This window comes from Haemaphysalis longicornis, unplaced genomic scaffold (assembly GCF_048455015.1).
Source record: "Haemaphysalis longicornis isolate Haplotype H1 unplaced genomic scaffold, Haemaphysalis longicornis Haplotype H1 scaffold_13, whole genome shotgun sequence".
Lineage (NCBI taxonomy): Eukaryota > Metazoa > Arthropoda > Arachnida > Ixodida > Ixodidae > Haemaphysalis > Haemaphysalis longicornis.
In genome coordinates, this window is record NW_027526233.1 from 626,527 (window position 1) to 648,073 (window position 21,547).

The window sequence follows — 21,547 nt, forward strand, 5'->3', positions numbered from 1 at the left end:
AAGAATCAGTGCCCTCTTCTTGGCCCCTTTTCGGCAGATAATCTCGGGTCAGTTCCTGTCGGACAAGCACGTGGGCACGTACGTGGAGGTGGACATGTTCGGCCTGCCCGCAGACACTGTGCGGCGGCGTTTCCGCACACGCACCGTCCCGGCCAACGGCATCAACCCCGTCTACGACGAGGAGCCCTTCGTCTTCAAGAAGGTCGTCCTCCCCGACCTCGCCGTGCTGCGCATATCGGTGAGTGTTGTGCGTCGTGTTACGTCCCTCCTGTTGCACGTCCCTACTGTTGCACTTCCGGGTCGCTTGAGGCTTGTATTGATCCGGTATCGTGCCGTGACTCATGTTCATTTCTGTTGTTCATTTCATTTGAAGTCTTCATTTCTCATTGATTATGCAGTGTTTAATGCGTGACAGCATGCGGTCTGTAGTAGCTAGGGGATTTCCCTGTTGTTCCTCTGACAAAGCACAATCTCTTCTGGCAAAGAGAGCTTTGGCAGCTAGTTTAGCGGTTGGCTTCCTCCGTTATTGGTCCTCCTCAACTGTCTGGGATATGCAATCGAGCATCCGTTTCCCACGTGTATTTTTATGGCACGTATACCACGGACGTCCTCTGTGCGTGCCACGGACGACGTGCGACAAATGCCTGGGATATGCAATTGAGCATCCATTTCCCACATGTGCTTTGATGGCATGTCCCCGAACGTGGATGTATGCCAGACGTACCACGGATGTCCTCTGCACGTCCCGCGGACGACGTGTGACCGTCGCTCCCGCTGCGGTTGCAGGCGTGCGACGACAGCGGGAAGCTGCTGGGGCACCGCATCCTGCCCGTGGTGGGGCTACGCCCGGGCTACCGGCACGTGTCGCTGCGCAACGAGTCGGGCCAGCCGCTGCTACTGCAGACGCTCTTCGTGCATGTCACCGTCAAGGACTACGTGCCCGACGGGCTCTCCGAGCTGGCCGACGCCCTGGCTAACCCCATCAAGTACCAGTCCCGCATCGAGAAGCACGCCACCCAGCTGCGCGCTCTGACCGACGACCTCGACGAGCAGGTATGTGTGTGTGCAAGCAACGTTGGGCCGGTCTCACTCCCTCTCTTCCGCGCACTCCTGTTGTCGGGCTTCCCAGTCCGATCTCGGGGGTGTCTGTCTGGTGGCGTAAGACCCATGTTACGGTGTTTCAACTATGGCGGCTATGCTTATGCATACTTATGTCTAACAGTGAAAGCATTTGTCAGTGAGTTCCAGTGGATGAAGACTTCAATGTCACCTCCTCTTAGGTAATGACATTGCAATATGCTTTTTTGCATACTGGTTCAGAGCATTAGCTTTGACGCTATAGATAATAGTCACGGGATGTGGCAGACAATCCTTATCGTGCCAAGGCCCACCATCGACGACGATGACGATGAGGAAGAAGTTGTGTACAGGGCACAGGTAGCTCTGGCTCCATTATTGCCGCTTCTACTTCAACTTTCAAGAGTCCTACTTCGACTTTCTGCCTGCGGATGACAGTCTAGCCAACATGCCTTATGCTTGCCCCTTTTCTGCTTTTTCTCAGTGAAGGGCCAATGGTGGGCCGGTTGTAAGTGCAGAGCACTTTGGGGGCTCGCCTTGCCGTCGTAGGTCGCTGTAACACTCAATGTCAAGTGACTGCCAGTATCGAATGGTGCTGCGAGATAACCGACCCAAGTAGAGCCCGGCGTACTGACGTAGGGGCGTCCCACAGAGGCTTCGAAAACCAAGCGGTTTAAATAGTCATAACTGTTTGAAACTCGTGAACCGCTGGCGCTTGTCATACATCTCCCCGTTGATAAAGAAAACTGCAGGCAAAATATATCTAATTAGCCGGCAGCACCCGTGTTCATTTAGTTAGGAGCGCTTATTGGGTTGGTTTTTACCCGGTTGGTTGTGGTAGTGCAACGCCGGTAGTGCAAAGTGGTAGTGGTAGTGCAAAGTGGTAGTGCAACGCCGCAGCGTGTGCGGGAGGAAAAGCAAGCACAAAAGGAACAGAACTCCCGCTGGCGCTGTTTCAGGCAGGGGGCACGCGACCACTGCAGAGGCGGGAAATTTAAATTGCATTGGGTGGTATCAATGAGCGGATAACGGCGGTACAGCCCATTATGGCGAATCAGTGCTGTGCACTTCCGACAGCTTTCACATTGAGTGGAACGGCTTTGATTTTTGCATGCATGGGACCTATTGGAGAGTTTCACAAGTGGCGTATTTTTGCTTAGATCTGTTTCAGACACGCAGATACAAAACACACCGTCGGTCTCCCCTTTCCCTACAGGGGGGTCTCTCCGGCGAGACCCGTAGTCCGTCGCAGCAGGCCGCTCCGGCCCAAGCAAAGGCAGAGGCGTCAGCGGCTGCTTCGTCACAACCGACGCATGGCAGTGGCGGCTCTCCATCCGCAGGGGCCGCGTCATCCTCCGCCGCCTCTTCGCTGACGCCGGCGGGCGGCAGCGCAGAGCCCCGGGTGGTGACCACAGCGGACTCCCTGGACGGAGGGGCAGGGGGGCCCCCTCCGACGGCGCTCAACGGCGGAATCCAGAGGAGCCCCGCAACAAACCTGGCCAGGCAGGACACGCTGAACCGTGCGTGGAAAAGAAAAGCTTTTTTCCCAATTCTGGTTGTTTTGTGCGCAGTGGAGCTACACCAGAACTCCTGTATTTATTCGAATATAAGGCGAAGTTTTTTTCCAAAATCCATTGCCTCAAAGTCATTCTGCGGCTTTTGTTCGAAGCTTAGTATATATATATATGGCGATTTCTTTGACTCTCTAAATTGCCCCGTCGCCTTATAATCATGATTGCCTTATAATCGAATAAATACGGTATTTATTTATTTTATTTACGTATTACTACAAGCCCATTGAAATGCCCAAACAGGATGTGGATAACAGAGGTTTAACAACATGGAGCACAAAAAAATTCAGGGCATAACTTAAACAACCAAACAAAAAAAGAATACAGGGCAGAATACAATACGGTCAATTGAGTCAATGCTATTGATGAGTGATGCTGGTGCTTGATTCCATTTCATTGCAGCTCTTGGGTAAAAGGAGAATTGGAAAACGATTGTAAAAAGGGGAATTTGAGAACAATTGTTCTAGCATTGAAAGGCATTAAAGGCCAACTGCACTCAAATTTTTGACGACATAAAAATAATGTCACGTAAAAAAATAATGGCGAAACGAAAAATAATGCGTCTCAAACATCAACACGCACGACGCGAACGGCTCCCGACTTCGGGGTTTTAGGAACCGAAACTGAATAGAAAACGTGGCCACTACCGGCGACCGGACGTGACGTATGTGACGGAAGGGAAGTGGCTGCGCTAGAACCGGCGCCCACTCGGAGCCACCTTCAAATACGCGTGGCAGTGTTGCGTTTCCCATTGCTGTTTCCACAGAAGACTTCCCACTAACGTTTGCCCAAAATAATGAAGTAGACTGTACGGCAGTTGTTTTTCATTAGAATTACTGGCGTTGTAGCAATCCTTGGCGTTGCAGGTAAAAAAGTGGGCCCTAATCTACAAAGCTAGTGTAACCAGCTACGGTTAGCCGGCGCTTCGGCTATCACATTGCTCTCCTTAAAGGGAATAAACCACACGCGGGGGGAGATCAATCACTATTTTACGATACATTTCGTGCAAACGGCTTCGTGAGTACCAGCCCAGTACTTTTAGTTTTGCTGCACATCAAGAATCGAATTATAAAAGTGGTCTGAAACTATAAGTCAGCTTCCACAGCTAAATGATGCACTAAAACACAAAAAAAGCTACCGCTGTTTTTTACTGTCACCAGACATGTGCTGTTGAAACCATTTTACTTTCTAGTAAACTAAATCTAGCTCTCTACAAAAACAAATACTTCACTTCGGAATTGAAAAAAATCTAGTTCATTGTTTTAAGAGATGAGCAGTATTATATGAGCAGATGAGCAAAATATATATACGTATTCATTTGTATTTTATATATATATATATTTTATATATATTAATAATTTGTAATATACTAGAGGGAAATCTGTCGCTGCAATTCCGTGCCGTCGTGCACGCTGCTACAGCATCTAGCAACGTTCTGTTACTTGGCTTGGCTAGTCACGCGGCTTCTTTTCGCTGTTAAAGCCAGAATGAACAAAAAAATAAAACATGGCAACATTTTTCTTCTTTCTTGCCCTGCCCGAAGCTTCCAAACAATTTCCCTTAAAGTGAGGGCTTTTCAAGAAGCTTGCTTTTTCTTACATAATGGTGTTGAGGTGTCCACATTTGTTCGTTCAGGATTGAGAATTACACGTTTTGTGTAAACATCTAAAACAGCAACACGTTGTAGCCTGAACTCAATACAGGTTTCTAGTGGTTGCAATGATAGCGACTTTCACACTGGCTCGACAATTGGAAAATCACTCAGGTGTGAAGAGGAGTTTCCTGCAATCTTTTTCAACATCTGCAGGCAAACTGGACCAGACAGTACGAAGCCTTTCAGACGAAGGCACCCAAGAAAAGACCCTGTCCTTACTAGGTAAGCTGCAAGAATTGACTGCACTCAATTTATTGCCGGAAAGTGGAGGTTCAGGAAGTGCGAGTAAGGGAGGACTAGTAAGCGCTGTGCTGAACAAATGGAACTGCTTTAATGTTTCAGCAGCAACCTTTACCCGCCCCTAGAGAAATTTATTTTATTTATTTATTTGTTTGTTTTAACATACTATCAGTACTGTACAGAACCAACCCAAGCAACCATGGACGCCCGTGGGACGTCCGAAAAATGTACATCCAATGCCAAGTTTGGACGGCCACTATACATCCACTCTACGGCGATGCTTGGATGTACATTTCCTGATGTGCTGGGGTCATCCTGCAATGGATGTACGCGAATAGGTAACCTGTGCTGGGTAGGAGGCGCTCCTAACATTGTACACTGAGCGCCGCCTTGGGGAGCGGCACAGACACTTTTGGTAGTACGGAAGCAGACGATCCGCCCGTGTCCGTACGGGTCTTGGCCTGTGCACGGGTCGCGCCTGTGCTGTTTGAGCATATTTTGTGTCGTGTTTGCCAGGGGAGAATGCCGCAAGTCGTTTCGCGGTATGGCTCTGCGATGGTACCATTACCCTAAGAGTTTCTACGAGAACACTTGATGGATGAAGGGCGGAAGCTGTGTACAGCAAGCTACGCATACGACGTGGATGAAAGCAACCCGCAAGATTCTGGCGGTTCACGTGCGATGGCCAAGTGCTATTCGCAAGAATATCACTGTACAGCTGAGCACCCAAATAGCGAATTTGCATGATTGTAGGTCGACCCTTTTTTTAAGATTTGACAATCCAATGTTGGGGGTTTGACTTAGAATTGAAATCTAACTTTGTGCCGCTTGTAACGGCAAGAGAAATGAGAAATCAGGGATGCTACGAGCTGTGGAAAGCGTAACACCGTCGTTTTTATGGTTACGGTCGAAGTGTAGCGTTTACCATGGCATACATTTTGGCGTCAATAAAGGTGATGCCGACTGTGAAAGTTTGCGTCCCCAATCTGTGCCCTTTGTCCACCGTACCTAGAGCCGCTAACCTTCCACCAGTGTGTTTGGAATTGTACTGAACGTGATATGGTTGCGCTTACGTCAGCACCAAGCATTGATTTATGGGATTCGGTAATACTCATTTTCTTTATTGGAGACGAACGAAACGCTTCTTGAATGCAAGTAACGTACTCACGAACCAGACGAAATCGTAAGCGGCCGCTTCTGTCAGCCGCCATGCTGTTTGTTTTGATATCGCGTGGCAGTGGCCGCTGCCGGTAGCTTGGATGGTTGTCGTCTCGCAGCGAATGTGTTCACATGATTGGGAATAAAGTTTCCCACTGAACCCACAGCGCATGGTTATTCCGTGTGCTTATACAAAAGCTTTTCTTTTTTAACATCTACTGGGCACACCACGAGCGTACGGTTCTTGTGGGCGCATCGATCATTGATGGAAGAGCCGCCGTATGGGGGGTATTGGTAGTTGACAGAAAAGCTTCTCTGTGCTATACGATTTTCTAGGTGGCCGCGTTGCCGCGTGCTTGTGTCACTTCTGTGTTGTGCTGAATCGCCCGTCTGTCATGACTGCTCTGAGCCCGAAGAACTCTTTCAGTGCTCGTTCACAGCAGCGTTCGAACAGGCTGCTTTCTGCGCTCGCTTTTTTTTTTAGAGTGATGCAGTTTCGGGGGGGGGGGGTTGACCTACATTCGAGTCGACTGACTTACAATCGTGTCAATACGATAGTGTTTTTATTTTTTTGTTGTCAAAGAGAAAAGACAATTATAGGCCCAAGTTTTGTTATGTTGTTTGGCTGCCCTTTTCTCGCTTGTCACTCCTCGCAGTCCCATTTAGGCCCGTGCCTTCTGCATCAGGCTCCGCTGGGCTTGCACTGAGTTTGTGTTGCCCACCCCTGCAAGTAGACAGAAAGGAGTTCCTTCAATTGCAAAAAAAAAGCTAACCCGAAAAAAAAATTGGTATGAAGTGCATTAAACAACCAGAGAATGGTTTTGAGGGTGCAGTCCGCACCTGGCCGGGCGAAATGAGCGACTAAATGCGTTAGTAGGCAATTTTAAAATAGGGAAACCCGGCCTCAAACGCAATGCACTTGCGCGCTGCGAGGTTTAGAGGTGCTTCCTTGACAACCCGCAACCAGAATGCATTGCTCAGGTCTGCTGGGAACTTTAGGCTTAGCATCGTGGCGGATATTTCATCGCCGCTATCAGTACAATTGCAAATGACAACCCCTAATACAACTTTTCACCACACTGACATCCCCTTTCCCGCATGTGGAGCTTTGTTTTAGCAATAACTGCCTTTTGAGCGATCGGTGACTAAGGCCGCTAGCAAAAATTCTGATACAAATCCTAATACAAGTGTATGCTTCCACTAATAGACCTATCAGTCTGTATTAGTCTATAGGTCCATCAGTCTGTATTAGTCTATCAGGTCTATCAGTGTGTATTAGTCTATTAGGTATATCAGTGTGTATTATTCTATTAGGTCTATCAGATTGTATTAGTCTGATAGGTCTACCAGAGTGTACTAGTTCCATAAGAACCAGTGGCAACTTTGAACAAAGCAATGAAACATGGCAACACATTTTATTATCAGGGTACACATGCGAATTCCGCTGGCTGACAGAAATCTGGCTGAATAATTTAACGATGCACAAGTTCGTAACCTGATTAAGAACGAACGAATAAATTGCAATGCAATAAAATAACGGCAGCGTGCAAAAAACTGCTCAAGCCAAACCTGCATGGTCCAGCCATAGGTACATATCGAGCGCATTATTGGCCGATTGAACACCATTCCCATTGTGATGCAACTTCAAAATGGCATTCACCCTTCCACAACACGCAATTACATTGGAGTCTCTTCGTTCCCTAGAGAAGGAGCAAAGGTGTCCAGAACGGCGAGGTGACGGGTCAAAGATGGGTCGGGCGGTGGCTTGGTTCATACTTTCCAAAGTTATGCGAGCGTTAGACACATCTCCAACACTTCTCGATGACACGATGCACACGCGTCTGATGTGAAATAACGCTGCAAGCCGCTTGCTTCGGCCGTCTTTTTCCCGAACATATACACACGCCAGCCGCACTGCGATGTTGTCGCCATATTGGCTACCCAACGAAGACCATGGCATGGCTTGGCTTGACTTCGTTGCAGTATTTCCGGCTTAGTTAGATTTCTTGCTCTTCTTGCAGCCTCGCAGGCGCAGCACTCTTAGCTCCTATCAGCTCTCTTCATTTCTGATAACAGCGCATTTTTAGGAGCGAAAGTGAAAAAAAAATGTTGAACTATTTTGCATCATAATTTAGTTTTAGAGATTTAGGGGCATTTACCAAAGAACAAAACACTTCATACAACACTTCATAATAGTATACAAAATAAAAATTATTGCTTAAAGGGACCCAGAAAAGCTTTGTGAATATGGCAATCAAATGCGTTTAAGTGGTAGAACACGTAACGGGAGATTTTTGAGCCCAGTGTGAGCCCCATACGTTGTACGGATAATTTGTAAACAATTTTTGAAGATAGCCTTTCTCAGCCGATGAGTGCGACACCGCAGCGAGCCGATTGCTGCTGCCGCAACAGAGATCGCGGCTGAAGCAACGGCAAGGCGCCCCCTGATTCGCCCAATCGCCGGTGAGGTCGGCCGCCAGTGACGTCACTGCCATTGGCTTCCGGCTGCTCTTCCTGCTTCCTGCGCTATCCCGAGTAGGCGTAGAGTACCGGATTTCTGCAGCGACGTTCCGATACGAGCGCTCCGAATCCTATGGATCTGGATAAAGATGAGTTATCCGTGCCATGTCATTGGCTGCAAAGCGAGCGACTGGAGTGGCGTCAAAATGAGACAAGGTACGGACGATTGCAGACTGTGCAACGACAAAGGCGGGTCCGCAGCGACTGACGCGTGCCTAGGCGCTAGAATGTAGCTAGCGCAGAACGTAAGCCGAGTGTCGCAATGTCACATGGCTATTCCCAGTGTTTCCAGCTGCTTTGAAAGAAGCAGAGAGGAAGGATGAATTGATGGGCAAGGGGGAAGAGGTGCATTTAATTGCTTCTGGCGCAGCTAATACTGAATAATTCCAACGGCATTGCATCGCTATATTGGTACTACGCGATAATACAGGCCTTTAGTAACTTTTACAAAAGCCTTTTATGGGTACCTTTAAGAGCCTTCATTTTAAACTTTTGTCTTGTGATTTTTGAGAAAAAAATAAAAATTCAGGAAATCGCACTTTGTGGGTCCATTCGTATTAGTTTTTATTTAAACCAATACGTCTCTATTAGTTCGTATTAGACTCACCAGTTCACATTAAAGAGCATTCTCTCTCTCTCTCATACAAACTAATAGCTCTGAAGTCTATTGGTCTGTCAGACCTATTTTAATTTGTAAATACAAACAAATAGGTTCATTTGTATTAGACTAATACATCTTATACATGAAACTTATAAAACTGATACAAGTTTGTATGAGACTAATACATGTCTTATATACCCAATACAAAAATATATAAGACTAATACAAGTTTCTATCAGAATTTTTGCTAAAGGCATCTGCGGTGGCCTGTTGATTCTTCCGCGCAGGTAGCACCATCGTTCGGCCACGTGCCGCAGTTTGTAGTCACGAAGGGGCGATCCAGAAGAAAAAAGGAGGGGGGGGGGTTCGCACAGTAGTGGGTGATGCTAAGAAGGGCGTGCAGATCACTAGCACTACGACTTCGTTTGGCGCACTAAGGGCTTACCTCTCGAATCGCTCCACCGACGATCAAGCATCGCAAGGCTTTACACAGTGGTACGCCGATGAGGAAAAAAATGGAACGTATGCCGGACGGGGCATTTTTGACGGGCAACCACATGCAGCGACGGTGACTAGCGACGTGAAAAACCTATGTAACTCAATGTGTACGACACACAGATAGCGTGGGCGAAAGCGGCAAGCGAAAAAAAATTAATACACTACTGCCAATGCTCTCTGTCCTCATCGCTTGTCACTGCCGCTCGCTTGTGGGCCACTGCTGACTGGCAAAAAATGAGCGACAGCGACGGCCCATCGCCTGCCACTGTCGTCGACCCCGGCGGCCTGTGTATAAATTTTTTCGCCTGTCGCGGTCGCGCACACTACCTGCTAGCTGTACCCAATGAGTTATGGTTTTTGCGTAGCTCGCCGTCACATGTGGTCATTCCTTTACCCCTCACGTTGTTCTCCAAAAGCAGGCTGCATATCCTGGTGTTCAATGTGGGCTGCCATGGTGTGCAGTCTGGCCTGTGGATTTAATAAATATTCGTAAACTCGTTGTTCTTCGCGCTTAGCCGCGCAAAAGTTCGAAACGTCAAGATTCGCTGTAACGAGAAGTCCGATTGCCCGTCGAACCACCTGAACCCAGCGCTATTGCCGCTCGACCTCGTACTGGTTCGATGGAGTGGAGTACAACATAATATTCGCGTCGAATCCTTCCTGATTGTGGCACTGGCAGACACAGGCATACCTTACTTTACATGGCTTTTGGCGGGGAACGTCGTGACTACTGCCCTCGCCGCTCACGTTCGCAGCCATTTTAGTTTAGAGTGTCTGATGCTGGTACTGCCAAAAATAAAATGACGCTCCCACTAGGGCAGCGCTACCTGTCAGTGAAATCTCCAGCGTAGGTTCAGCAAGCTTAAAAGCTGTTCCTAATTTGCGTTTTCCGGCCTCAGCACCTCTCGGCATATGACTTCATAGGTTCTGTTGTGGGCAGTGAGCTAGTGGGTTGCATGGCCATTCCCTTTTTTCCTAATTGTGCAGCTTATTTGAGATAAGTTTATATTAATAGGGGTGTGAGTATGATCCTAACGAGGCAATTTTTCTAATGAACTGAGCTTGTCTGTGTGGTTCTTTTAAGTGGCCTTGCGTGTGCGCAGGTCACCAGTCTAGCCTGTTCCTCCTCCTCCTCTCTCTCCTGCCGCAGAGTCGGAGCTCCTCTCGGCGGAGCCCCTTGGCCGTCTGCGGGAGCACAAGGCGGTGCAGAAGGTGCAGGCCAAGCTGGACAAGGAGCTGGGCGTGGTGCGCAAGCGCTTCGACAAGCTGCGCGACAAGGAGCGCGAGGGCCGGCTGCAGCGCGCCGACAAACTCGCCCAGGCCGCCGACAAGCACCGCGCCCAGCTTGCCAAGTCCCACTCCAAGCTGGGCAAGAAGTTCTCATGCGGGGACGTGTGAGTCTCTCTCTCCTCTCAAAGAGGCCTGGCAGATGATCCACGGGCTCTTCCTGGGACGTCTGCTGCACATGTAAAGTGGGCGTATAATGAAGTGCCAGCAAAGATGCCTGGAAGACATCTCTGGGTTCCATGGGCTCTCCTTTGGATATCTGCTGGACTTGTAAAGGCAATGTCCAGTTGTCCAGTAGGCGTATAATGAAGTGCAGGCAAAGGGGCCTAGTAGATGACTGTGGGATCCACAGGCTCTTCTTGGCACCTCTGCTGGACATTTAAAAGTGGCATCTAATAAAGTGCAGGCCCAGATGCCTAGTCTGTGGGTTCCACGCGCTCTTCTTGGAAAGTCTGGTGGACATCTAAAGGTGACATCCAGTTGTCGAGTAGGCTTCTAATGAAGTGCAGGCGAAGATGCCTAGTATGTGGGTTCCATGAGTTCTTCTTGGGACGTCTGGTAGACATCTAAAGATGGCGTCTAATGAAGTGCAGGTGAAGATGTCTAGTAGATGTCTCTGGGTTCCACAAGCTCTTCTTGGGACATCTACTGGACATGTGAAGGTGACATCCACTTTTCCAGTAGGCGTCTAATGAAGTGCTGGCTAAGATGCCCAGTCTGTGGGTTCCACGGGCTCTTCTTGGGACGCCTGCTGGACATCACCCAGTGGACCACAGACGTCCATCGAACATTCGTTGGACATCCCGTGTCGGACATTTGGATGTCCGTCAGACATCCGCAGAAAGCCAGCGGAGGTTTTACAGACGTCCGTGGGATGGTCCGATGCAAAGGAATTGCTTATCCTACGAAGGTCCGACAGACGTCCCAGCCGGATTTTCTGACATCCGGCGGATGTTCAAAATCGGACATTTCCAAACGGATATGTACAGGGGACGTCGAGAGGATAACAAAATGCGGATATTGGATGTCCGCCAAACGTCCGTTTTTGGTCCCAAATTTTTCGAATTAGGGAGAACCTGTACTTGCTGTAAGCCTCAGTGCCTTATTGATAACATGCCTTGAAGCACTACTCCAGCTTTAAGAATACTTGATACAAAACCCCCTTCTGTAGAACAATAATTATAAATGCTTGCACCATGCACTCTATGGAAAGACAACTCCACACGCTATTCATATATCTTTTCAAGAGCGCGAACAGTGACGTTACAGAAGTATAATACAGTGGAACGTTGAAAGCTTGTCGTCACGACTTTTCAATAAGGTCTAAGCATACACTCCGGGCTTTGTGTCAGCATAAATATGAATAAGTTGTAGTAGGCAGTTACCAACGCGGTGAACAGGATGCTTCAACATGACAGCCCGCAGTGTACACATGGTTCCGTATTGAAAAGCGGTTACGATAATAAGCTCGCAACTTTCCACTGTATTATGCTACTGCAAACATCATTGCTCCCACTCTTGCCCAGAAAAATATGAATAGGGTGTGGAGTTGTCGGCCCACACAGTGCATGGTACAAGCATTTCTAATTAGGGTTTCGTCAAAACAAGCTACAGAAGCGGCTTTTGTATCGAGTATTCTTAAAGCTGGAGTAGTGCTTGAAGGCATGTTATCATGGAGTAGTGCTTGCAGGCATGTTATCAATAAAGCGCTGAATGTTACAGCAAGTACAGATTCTCAAGTTTATTATACAAAACTGAAACCTACACTACTAAGCTTTATGAATCTATACCGAGTATGTTTGGGATATTTCCATTAAATTTCTAAAACAAAACTTCCAGCAATGCACGCTAAAGAACAGACAGCTTGAACAAGTGAAGTATTGAACAGTTAAACAGGCTGCTGAAAACAAATATGCTGAATGAAATAGATCTAGCACACTGCAGATTACATGTTGCAAAGTATGGCATGCAAACCAGATGAAACCAAGTTGCAAAGCTTGAAAATTGTTTATTTAATGCTTTATACCCTCCAATTCGTTTGTATTTCACGTGCCCATCATGCTTCATGCCAGGAACATCTTGGCTCAAAATTTCCCCCAACTCCTCGGTCAGCACCTGCAAAACCAAACGCAACAATGTCATGTTTTTGTCCTATATACGGCTACATTATTAGACACACAAAAAGAATTTTAGCCTGCTTTTGATATATTTTGGTTGGCTTGACTCTACAGCTAATTTAGTGGCATGCCAGGAAAAACGAATGATGTTTGAAGTACATTTGACTGCACCCTTCAAAAAATTTTTATGGGGCATTGGGGATTGTTGTGGTTTTATGTTGGAACATCCTTCTGTCATCACTTCATGGCGAACTAAATTTTTGACTCTTGATAACCTGTACAAAGCCAAATGATAGCTGAAACTGGTACGGTTCGCAGTGCTTCGCTGATTCCCTCGATCTCACTGACAAGCTGCACTGTCTTGCGCACTAGCATAAGCAGTTTACGGATAGGGTACTGCAGAACAAATGCCTAGCCTAATTTAAAAAAAGAAAAACTGCATACCTAGGTTGCATCCAGCAAAGCTGTTCTATGCCCGCCGAATATTCTACAATATAAACATACGTTTTCACCAACGCGCTTTGACGGCATCTACCAATTATGAGGTGTGAGCGCGGTAGTGGAGGCCGCCGGATTAATTATTAATTTTGACCGCCTGGGTATCTTTAACGTGCGCCTAAATGTCGTACACACGGGCGCTTTCTCTTTTCGCCTCCATCACAAAAGCGGCCGCCGCGGCCGAAAATCGAACCCGCGTCCTTTGGCTCAGCAGCACTACGCCCTAGTCACCGAACCACCGCGGCGGGTATTGACGGGTACGTGCATTTACAAGCCCATACAGTAAGCACGCTTAGTACACGCTTCATGCTCACGTCAGCAAAATGCATTTACTTCGCCGCGTTCGCCGGCATAAACCACACTATAGGGCACCTCGGCGTAAACACTACGGTCGCGCCCTATCTTCTGGGGTCGTGAAATCACCCACCTAAAACGCACCGTACGGCTTTTTACACGTTTCGCAACACAGTGCTTACATTTCACCTCAAGTCCAATGCATAACGTATCTCCGCAACGAGCTCACACAGTAAAAATTGTTACAAACCTTTCTGTAAACTTGAGTGGACGTAAAAGTAGCCACTGCACACACCACGTCGTAGGCAGCGCCGGGCTGAATGCGAACGCCAGCATACTCAACGACTTTGTCTTTTAACGAGAGCACGTGCACGTACCGCTGATAGCTTTACGGAAACGGTATAACTAATTTATCGCGCCTATGATTGCGAAGAAAAGATGATTCCCTGAGCGCATTGGCACTGTCATTCAAAACGCGCTAAGCCAGTTATGCCTAACCTCGGCACAGCGTACGGCGTTTGCAGTACACGGAAAGCTAAAGACGATTTCCCGCCCACTCCCCACTCACCGGCACTTATAAAAATGTCTTACCTTTCGTTGAGGACGCAGAAACATATCTAGAAGAAAGCAGCAGAGAAGCTAGTTGGCGCTTCACAACTCGCACACATAAGCGAATGGCTATGGCTATACGGCTTGACGTGGCTTGTCACAGTGTTGGCTTTGCATCGCACAAAGGCAAACAAAATTTAGTTACAAAAAAGAATACATTTTAGCTTAATTAGCAGCAAATCAAACAATAGAACATTGTGTATGAACCCAACTGTTTTTATGAAACTTTACGATATCTGCTGTCTCTTTTTTAATTCGAACATAACTATATCAAGTTGTTTCGTGCAGCCTGCATCGAGTGTTTTGTGCACGAGGACTACAACTATTACAATCTTACAATTGCTTTCTGAGCTGACAAATTGTTTCCCTCCCGCTGCAGGAAGAAGAATATAGACAACATAATTAACTCGGGGCTAATTACGATAAGTAATTAACATGATTGCGGAATATTGCTTCAACCATGCAGACGTACAATGGGCGTCCAGCACACTTTATTGATGGGACCACAGTAAGCGTCCATGCAAAAACGTAACTCGGACGTCCGTCGGACCAAATTGAACGGACGTTCACGTTTCCCAGAAAAATACATCCGAAGTACGTCCGCCAGACGTCGAGCGCGGGACTTGGACGTTCGGGTGTAAAACAGACGTCCTACGGATATCTGTGGTCCAATGGGCACCAACAACATTATCACAACGTCTCAATGGTACAGGGACATGCTTAAATGTGGTATGCACGTTGCGAAAATGTGGGTTGAAAGTTGCTAAAACGTCATAACAAAACGTCTCATAAACGTTGTTCAAATGTGTCCCGCACGTGGCTGGAAGGTTGCTTCAAGAGTGGAGCAACGTTGGCGAACGTCAGAAACAACATTATCCAAACATTAGAACAACACCCTTCAAACGTTGCCCCCATGTTGGAGCAATGCTAATATCATGTTGACGCAATGTTTCTGGGAAACATTGCACTAACGTTAAAAAAAGCGGACATTAGCCACGTTTTGGCAACGTTAAGGGAAAACGTTGAGGAAATGTTCGGGCAACATTCTGTGCTACCAGGGATAGCCTCCTATATAATCTGAGCTTACAAATTGATTGCCTCTCTAACATAATTAATGCGAGGCTAATTACGATGAGTTACAAACATGATCGAGGAATATTGCTTCAACCATTCAGACGTACGACGGGCGTCCAGCGGACGTTATTGGGACCATAGTAAATGTCCATGCACAAACGTAGCACGGACGTCCGTCGGGCCAAATTGGACGGACGTTCACGTTTCCCAGAAAAATACATCCGAAGTACGTCCACCAGACGTCGAGCGCGGGACTTGGATGTTCGGCTGTAAAACGGATGCCCTACGGATATCTGTGGTCCAATGGGATGCTCCTTCACAAAGGGTGCATTGTTAGGCAAGGCCTGATTTTAAAGGTGTGTTGCCGACACCTAATGAAGTCTAGTTAAAGATGTCCAGTAGGTGTCTCACAATATCTACATAGTGGAAAGGTTCCAAGTTGGGCAAGAAGTTCTCATGGGGGAAATGTGAGTACTTAGCCGTTCTGCTTATTCTGCCTCTCTCTCTCTGGTGGGACCTGCCACGTTGCATCAGTGGCTCAGGCGGCCCCTCTTCAGGTGGAGGCAAAAAGTGAAAATGTCTGTGTTTCGAGATTTTAGCGCATGTTAAAGACCTCCAGGCGGTCAAAATTAATCCGGAACGCTTTACTGCGGTGTACCTCATAGCCGAGGTGTTGCTTCATTGTAGGCCCTTCTTGGGATGTCTACTGAGCATAAAGATGTCTAGCAGACATCGACTCTGTGCTTGTTTTCAGAGGGTGCAGGCAAGCCCTGATTAAAGGGACACTGAAGTGAATTTGCCAAACTTGTGTTATTGTTTGCATTGATATATACTGGCTATAATGAACACACTTTTCATCATTTATCTGGTCGCTACCCAAGCCACCACCGTACGTCCGTCGGCCGTCCGCCGTACGTACATTCCGGCTCTAGCGGACATCCGTATGATGTCCGTTTCAGGGCCGATCAACGTACCATGTACGTTCGTTGGACGTCCGGTTTTAACACTTCGGTACGTCCAGTGGGACGTCCGAAATTGGCTGTAATTTGGATCTTCAGTAAAAATTTAGAGAATCGCATGACGAGAAGCCAATGTTCTTACAACGAAAAGTAAGTACACTGCGCAAGGCAAACACACTACCGGGCAGATGGCATACATGAACACAGTGAACTTGCTTCACATGTTTCGTTAGCGGTTCTCAATTTCTGAATCTTATATATCCTTCCCCAAAGAGATCATTGTTGGAGTTGGTGAAGTGTATAAAAAAAATTTTAAAATTAGGCTTAATATTAGAAATATGCAAATGAAACTTGCAACCTACATGAACATCCGCCAGGGTGTTGATGTACAAAATCTTTTTGATTGGAAAGCACAGTAACTTTTTCGTTTTTGCTTTTATAATTCATGTTGCGCCGTTATTTGATGCTTCATAGTAACTTTTTATGTCCGTTGGCGGGTGTCATTCGGTCTTGTACATCCATTTCTGGATGTCCACTGTACGTCCAAACATGGACGTACAGTACGTCCAAACATGGACGTACAGTGCCGTCCAAACTGGGCCTTAGATGTTCGGCTGTATTTCGGACGTCCCACAGATGTCTGTGGTTGCTTGGGTAATGCAGTATTTTATATAGCCTCAAAGAAGAAATACATTCGCGGCGGCCGCAGCAACTAACACCCATTGGTCTACAGACGTCCACCGAACATCCGTCGCACATCTGGTGTCGGACATATGGACGTCCTACAGAAGTCCCAGCCGGATTTTCTGACATCCTGCGGATGTTCAAAATCGGACATTTCCAAACTGAAATGTACAGAGGACGCCCAGAGGATAACAAAATGCGGATATGGGAGGTCCGCCGGATGTCCGTTTTTAGCCCTAAATTTTTCGAATCAGGGGGATCCTGTACTTGCTGTAAACATCAGTGCTTTCTTGATAACATGGCTTTAAGCACTATTCCAGCTTTAAGAATACTTGATACAAAAGGCCCTTCTGTGGCTTGTTTTGTCACAACCCGAATTATAACTGCTTGCACCATGCATTCTGTGGAGACATGAGCGTGCCACTGCGATCTTACGCATTTGTTCCAATAGCGTGCAACAATCCCTGCACCGCCGACGGGGTTGCCGAATTGCACACTGCGCTCTGTTTTGATGAGGGCTTTGCCATCGCAAGAGGCCTTGTGCACCTGTTAGGTGGCCGCACCAATCTCTTGTTGACTAATTTCTCTAACGAACGCCGACACGTCGCGGGATGGACTACACTAGCATTTTTTTAACGTATCCACGGAACAGAATGCTGTTTTCGGCATCAAACCAGCCCAACCGCAATGGCGAGCGCTAAATGCACAGTCGACATCAACTCCAACCTGTCGTCAGAAACCCACCAAGCGCTCCTTGACCTCCTTCAGCACTACGTCCATGTCTGGTCCACGTCTGGTGTCCGTAGACACATTTGACGAAACATCGAATAATCACCGATGAAATGACGAGGCCCATAATGTGTGGCCCCCGAGGACCGCGATGCGATACGGCGGCAAGTACAGCAAATGCTGGAAAACGACGTCATCGTGCCGTCGAATATCCCCTGGGCGTCTCCTGTCGTTTTGGTCAAAAAGAAAGACAGGACATTGCGGTTTTGTGTGGATTATCGTAAGCTCAACCAAGTTACCAAAAAAGATGTTTACCTCTTGCCTCGGATTGATGACTCGTTAGACAGACTGCGAAACACCGACTATTTTTCATCCATGGACTTAAAAAGCGGGTATTGGCAGATAGAAGTTGACGAAAGGGACTGCGAGAAAACCGCTTTTGTGATTCCGGATGGACTTTATGAATTCAAGGTTTTGCCGTTTGGATTGTGCTCAGCCCCCGCTACTTTTCAAAGACTTATGGACACCGGGCTGTCGGGCCTCAAGTGGCAAACATGCTTGGTATACATAGACGACGTGATTGTAATTTCAACCATGTTCGAAGAACACCTCGAACTCCTCCAGTCGGTCCTCGAGGCAATACGATCACGCTGAAACCGCAGAAATGCTACTTTGGATACGAGGAACTGTTATTCCTTGGCAATGTGGTCAGCTGTGCAGTAGTTCGACCTGACTCTGGCAAGGTAGACGCGGTCGCCTAGTCCCCGACACCCGTCAACGAGAAACCCGTGAGGCTCTTCTTAGGCCTGTGCTCCTACTACTGGCGATTTATTAAAAACTTCGCCCACATTGCGGCACCTCTGACTCATCTTACGCGGGATGATGTCACATTTTTCTGGAGTGACGAGCAGAGAGCATTCGACGAGCTGCGGCAACGGCTGAAAATGCCAACAGTACTGGGCCATTTTGACGAAAACACCGCCACCACGCTCCGCATGGACGCCAGTGACGTTGGACTTGGGGCTGTCCTTCTGCAATGGCAAGACGGTGCTGAGAGAGATAGCGTATGCCCGCAGAACACTCTCACGAACAGAAGCCAACCACTCGGCAACGAAAAAGGAGTGTCTGGCTGTCGTGTGGGCGGTGCTGAAATTTCGACCGTACCTATATGGTCATCCGTTCACAGTGGTCAGCGATCACCACTCACCCTGCTGGCTGATGAGCTGGAAAGACCCGCCCGGACGCCTAGCCCGCTAGAGCCGTAGGCCTCAAGAGTTTGATGGGACTGTCGTGTACAAGTCCGGCCAACAACACGCCGACACCGACTGCCTCTCGCGAGCACCAGCTCTTCCAGCGTCGGCAAATGACTACGGCGATGACGACGCATTTCATGGCGTGCTGGATGCATCCTCGTTGTTGGAGCATCGACATGAAAATCCAGAGCTGCGGCCGCTCATTGAATTCTTCGAAGGACAGACCTCCACCATGCTGAAGTCGTTTTAGAGATGGTTATCAGCCTTCGGGTTGCGCAATAGAGTCCTGTACAGGACAAACTTTTCCTCACCCAGCCCAGCCGTTCCCAGCCCTCAGGAATGACATTTCGCGGGCTTGCCGCGACGAGCTGACAGCGGGTTGCCTAGGCTACACCCGTACTCTGGCCAGGATCCAGCAATTTTATTACTGGCCCAAGCTGGCAGCAACGATGCGACACTACGTCCGCACGTGTCACGAGTGCCAACGTCGTAAAGCACCGCCGCTCCAACCGGCGGGTCTACTGCACCCTGTTCAGATACCAGCAAAACCTTTTGAGCAGGTCCGAATGGACCTTTTGGGACCTTTTCCGGTGTCATTTGCTGCCAACAAGTAGATTATAGTTGCCACGGACTACCTCGCTTCTGCTCATACAAACGCAGGCCCTGAAGCGGCGTCCATTTTTTTGTTCGTTATTACTACTGCCCTCATCGAGGAAATCATGCGGCTCAGCGGTACCTCCCATCGGAAGTCGACCCACAGACAAACGGCCTTCCTGAGCGCCTAAACAAGACCATAGCGGACAGGCTCAGCTTGTGCACGGACATGGGATTCTGTGTTGCCATACGTCACGTTCGCATATAACACGGCTCAACAAAACACGACACGAATGACACCTTTCTCCCTTCTTTATGGCCGGCCTGTCACCACCATGCTGGATGCAATGTTGCCCCATGACAGCACCGGCGACAACACGGAGCTGCACGAATTCACGGAACGAGCAGAGGAAGCGCGGCAACTGGCACGCTTGCGAACAAGGCGGCAACAGCTGTACGACGCCCACTACTACAACTTCCGCCACAGGACTGCCGTCTACAAACCTGGCGACAGAGTCTGGGTATGGACTGCCGTCCGACATCGAGGACTCTGTGAAAAACTTCTCAAACGGTACTTTGGACCACATCGAGTACTGCGCCAGGTTACAGACGCAACGGACGAAGTTGTCGACGGCCTCGTGTCTTGACGCCACCGTAACCTCTCCGCTGACATCATTCATGTAGTACACATGGAGCCCTACTTCGATCGTTGATGGGCTCATTTTGGACAATACCATAAGTGGGTTTATCATTTTCGATAACTCTAGATGCATCTGGGTGATGCTGTCTAGAAGGGGGGGTAACATGTCGCGTGGATTGTGTGCTTAGCAGGGCAATCCCCTGTTTAAGGTGTGTACCGGTTATTGCACTTGGTACAATCTCTGAGTGATGGATACGTGCCGTGTTTCCTGATCAGCCGGGTCGCACGAAGGCAACGACATAAACGGGTTTCCCGGGCCTCGCGCGCCTGTTTTCGGTCAGCCATTTTCGCTGAGATTTGATGTGCTGTCTTGCCTTTTCATTTTAAGCGCTGCGCCTAATAAATTGGTGCAACACCATACAGCCGATTTTGCCTGTGTCTATCGGGATGCAACAGTATGAAACGGACCGTGTGTATCAGAGCATCGTATCATTGGGGTTTTTAATGCATTGTTACTGTGGTGAGTTTGCCTGGACCATGGTGATCCGTCGTAAGAAGCGGGTCACCGTAAGACCGCGGCACGTATCAGTGGGGTTCCGCTGTATTAATAAGGTACCAAAATGCAAATGAACGGTTTTCAGCAAACTCGGATGTGTGGAAAAAGGAGAAGTGCGCTGCTAGAAACCTGGCAAAGTGCACTTTTTGTAGTAAGCTAGAACTGTTTGAGCTCTGACAATGAGCCAACATAAATGTGCACCTCTTACCCGCAGTGCTGCAAAATGGAAGGGCCCCTTGCAGCCCCTCTTATCTCCTTTGCATTGGGCCAACCACTTCCCTCGCTGCTCCTTTGCCTTTTCCCATTCTGTGGTAACGCTCGGGCTTCTCCTGTCCACACCCTGTAGCCTCGCTGCATGCTGTCAGGCCACAGTTTTCTGAGCAGATAACGCGCAAAGTGGATCTTTTGTTGAACCTTGTTCTTTTCATAAAGGATAAGGATGGTAAATTTGTGAATAGCTGCATACTCCTAAATACCAACAAAGTCGGTCTGGTGACTACACATGCACGCCCACAACTCTGCTACCTTTTTTTCAACTCCTTCCAAAAGGTGTAGATTACTCGCAGGCTTTTAGCGGGAAATTTCTAGTTTTCAGCAAGGCAGAATTTTGCGTGTCTGAAGTAGTAAAAGCAACGGGCATGTGGCACCACAACCGTTCTGGGGAATGGCTTCCAGCCTTCAAACAGCTCCTCCCCAAGGTTGGAGCATTCTCAGTAATTGTGGGGTAACTTGTGTTGGCGTTTTATAGCTTTAAATTCATTCCAATATACGCGGAGCTGTTGCTATTCGATTCGAAATCAAATTGAATAGCGTTGTATTTTGAATGTTTCTAGTTGCTGTAATAAAGAATATTCATGCACCCCTAGTAAGAGTCACCAAGTACTGTCACAAGTAAATTACTTTTTCAACGCCTGAGAGTCGAGAAAATATTTTT

At 48.0% G+C, this 21,547-nt stretch overlaps 1 protein-coding gene across 1 annotated transcript in view; it reads left to right on the forward strand.

The window, feature by feature from the left end:
- Plc21c (Phospholipase C at 21C) overlaps window positions 1–21,547 on the forward strand; it is a 494,941-nt gene that overhangs the window by 440,881 nt on the left and 32,513 nt on the right. Inside the window, exons 14-18 of the mRNA XM_077694702.1 lie at window positions 38–238; window positions 787–1,053; window positions 2,294–2,597; window positions 4,456–4,524; window positions 10,470–10,713. Coding sequence (XP_077550828.1) covers window positions 38–238; window positions 787–1,053; window positions 2,294–2,597; window positions 4,456–4,524; window positions 10,470–10,713 — 1,085 coding nt within the window. The remainder of the gene's footprint in view (window positions 1–37; window positions 239–786; window positions 1,054–2,293; window positions 2,598–4,455; window positions 4,525–10,469; window positions 10,714–21,547) is intronic.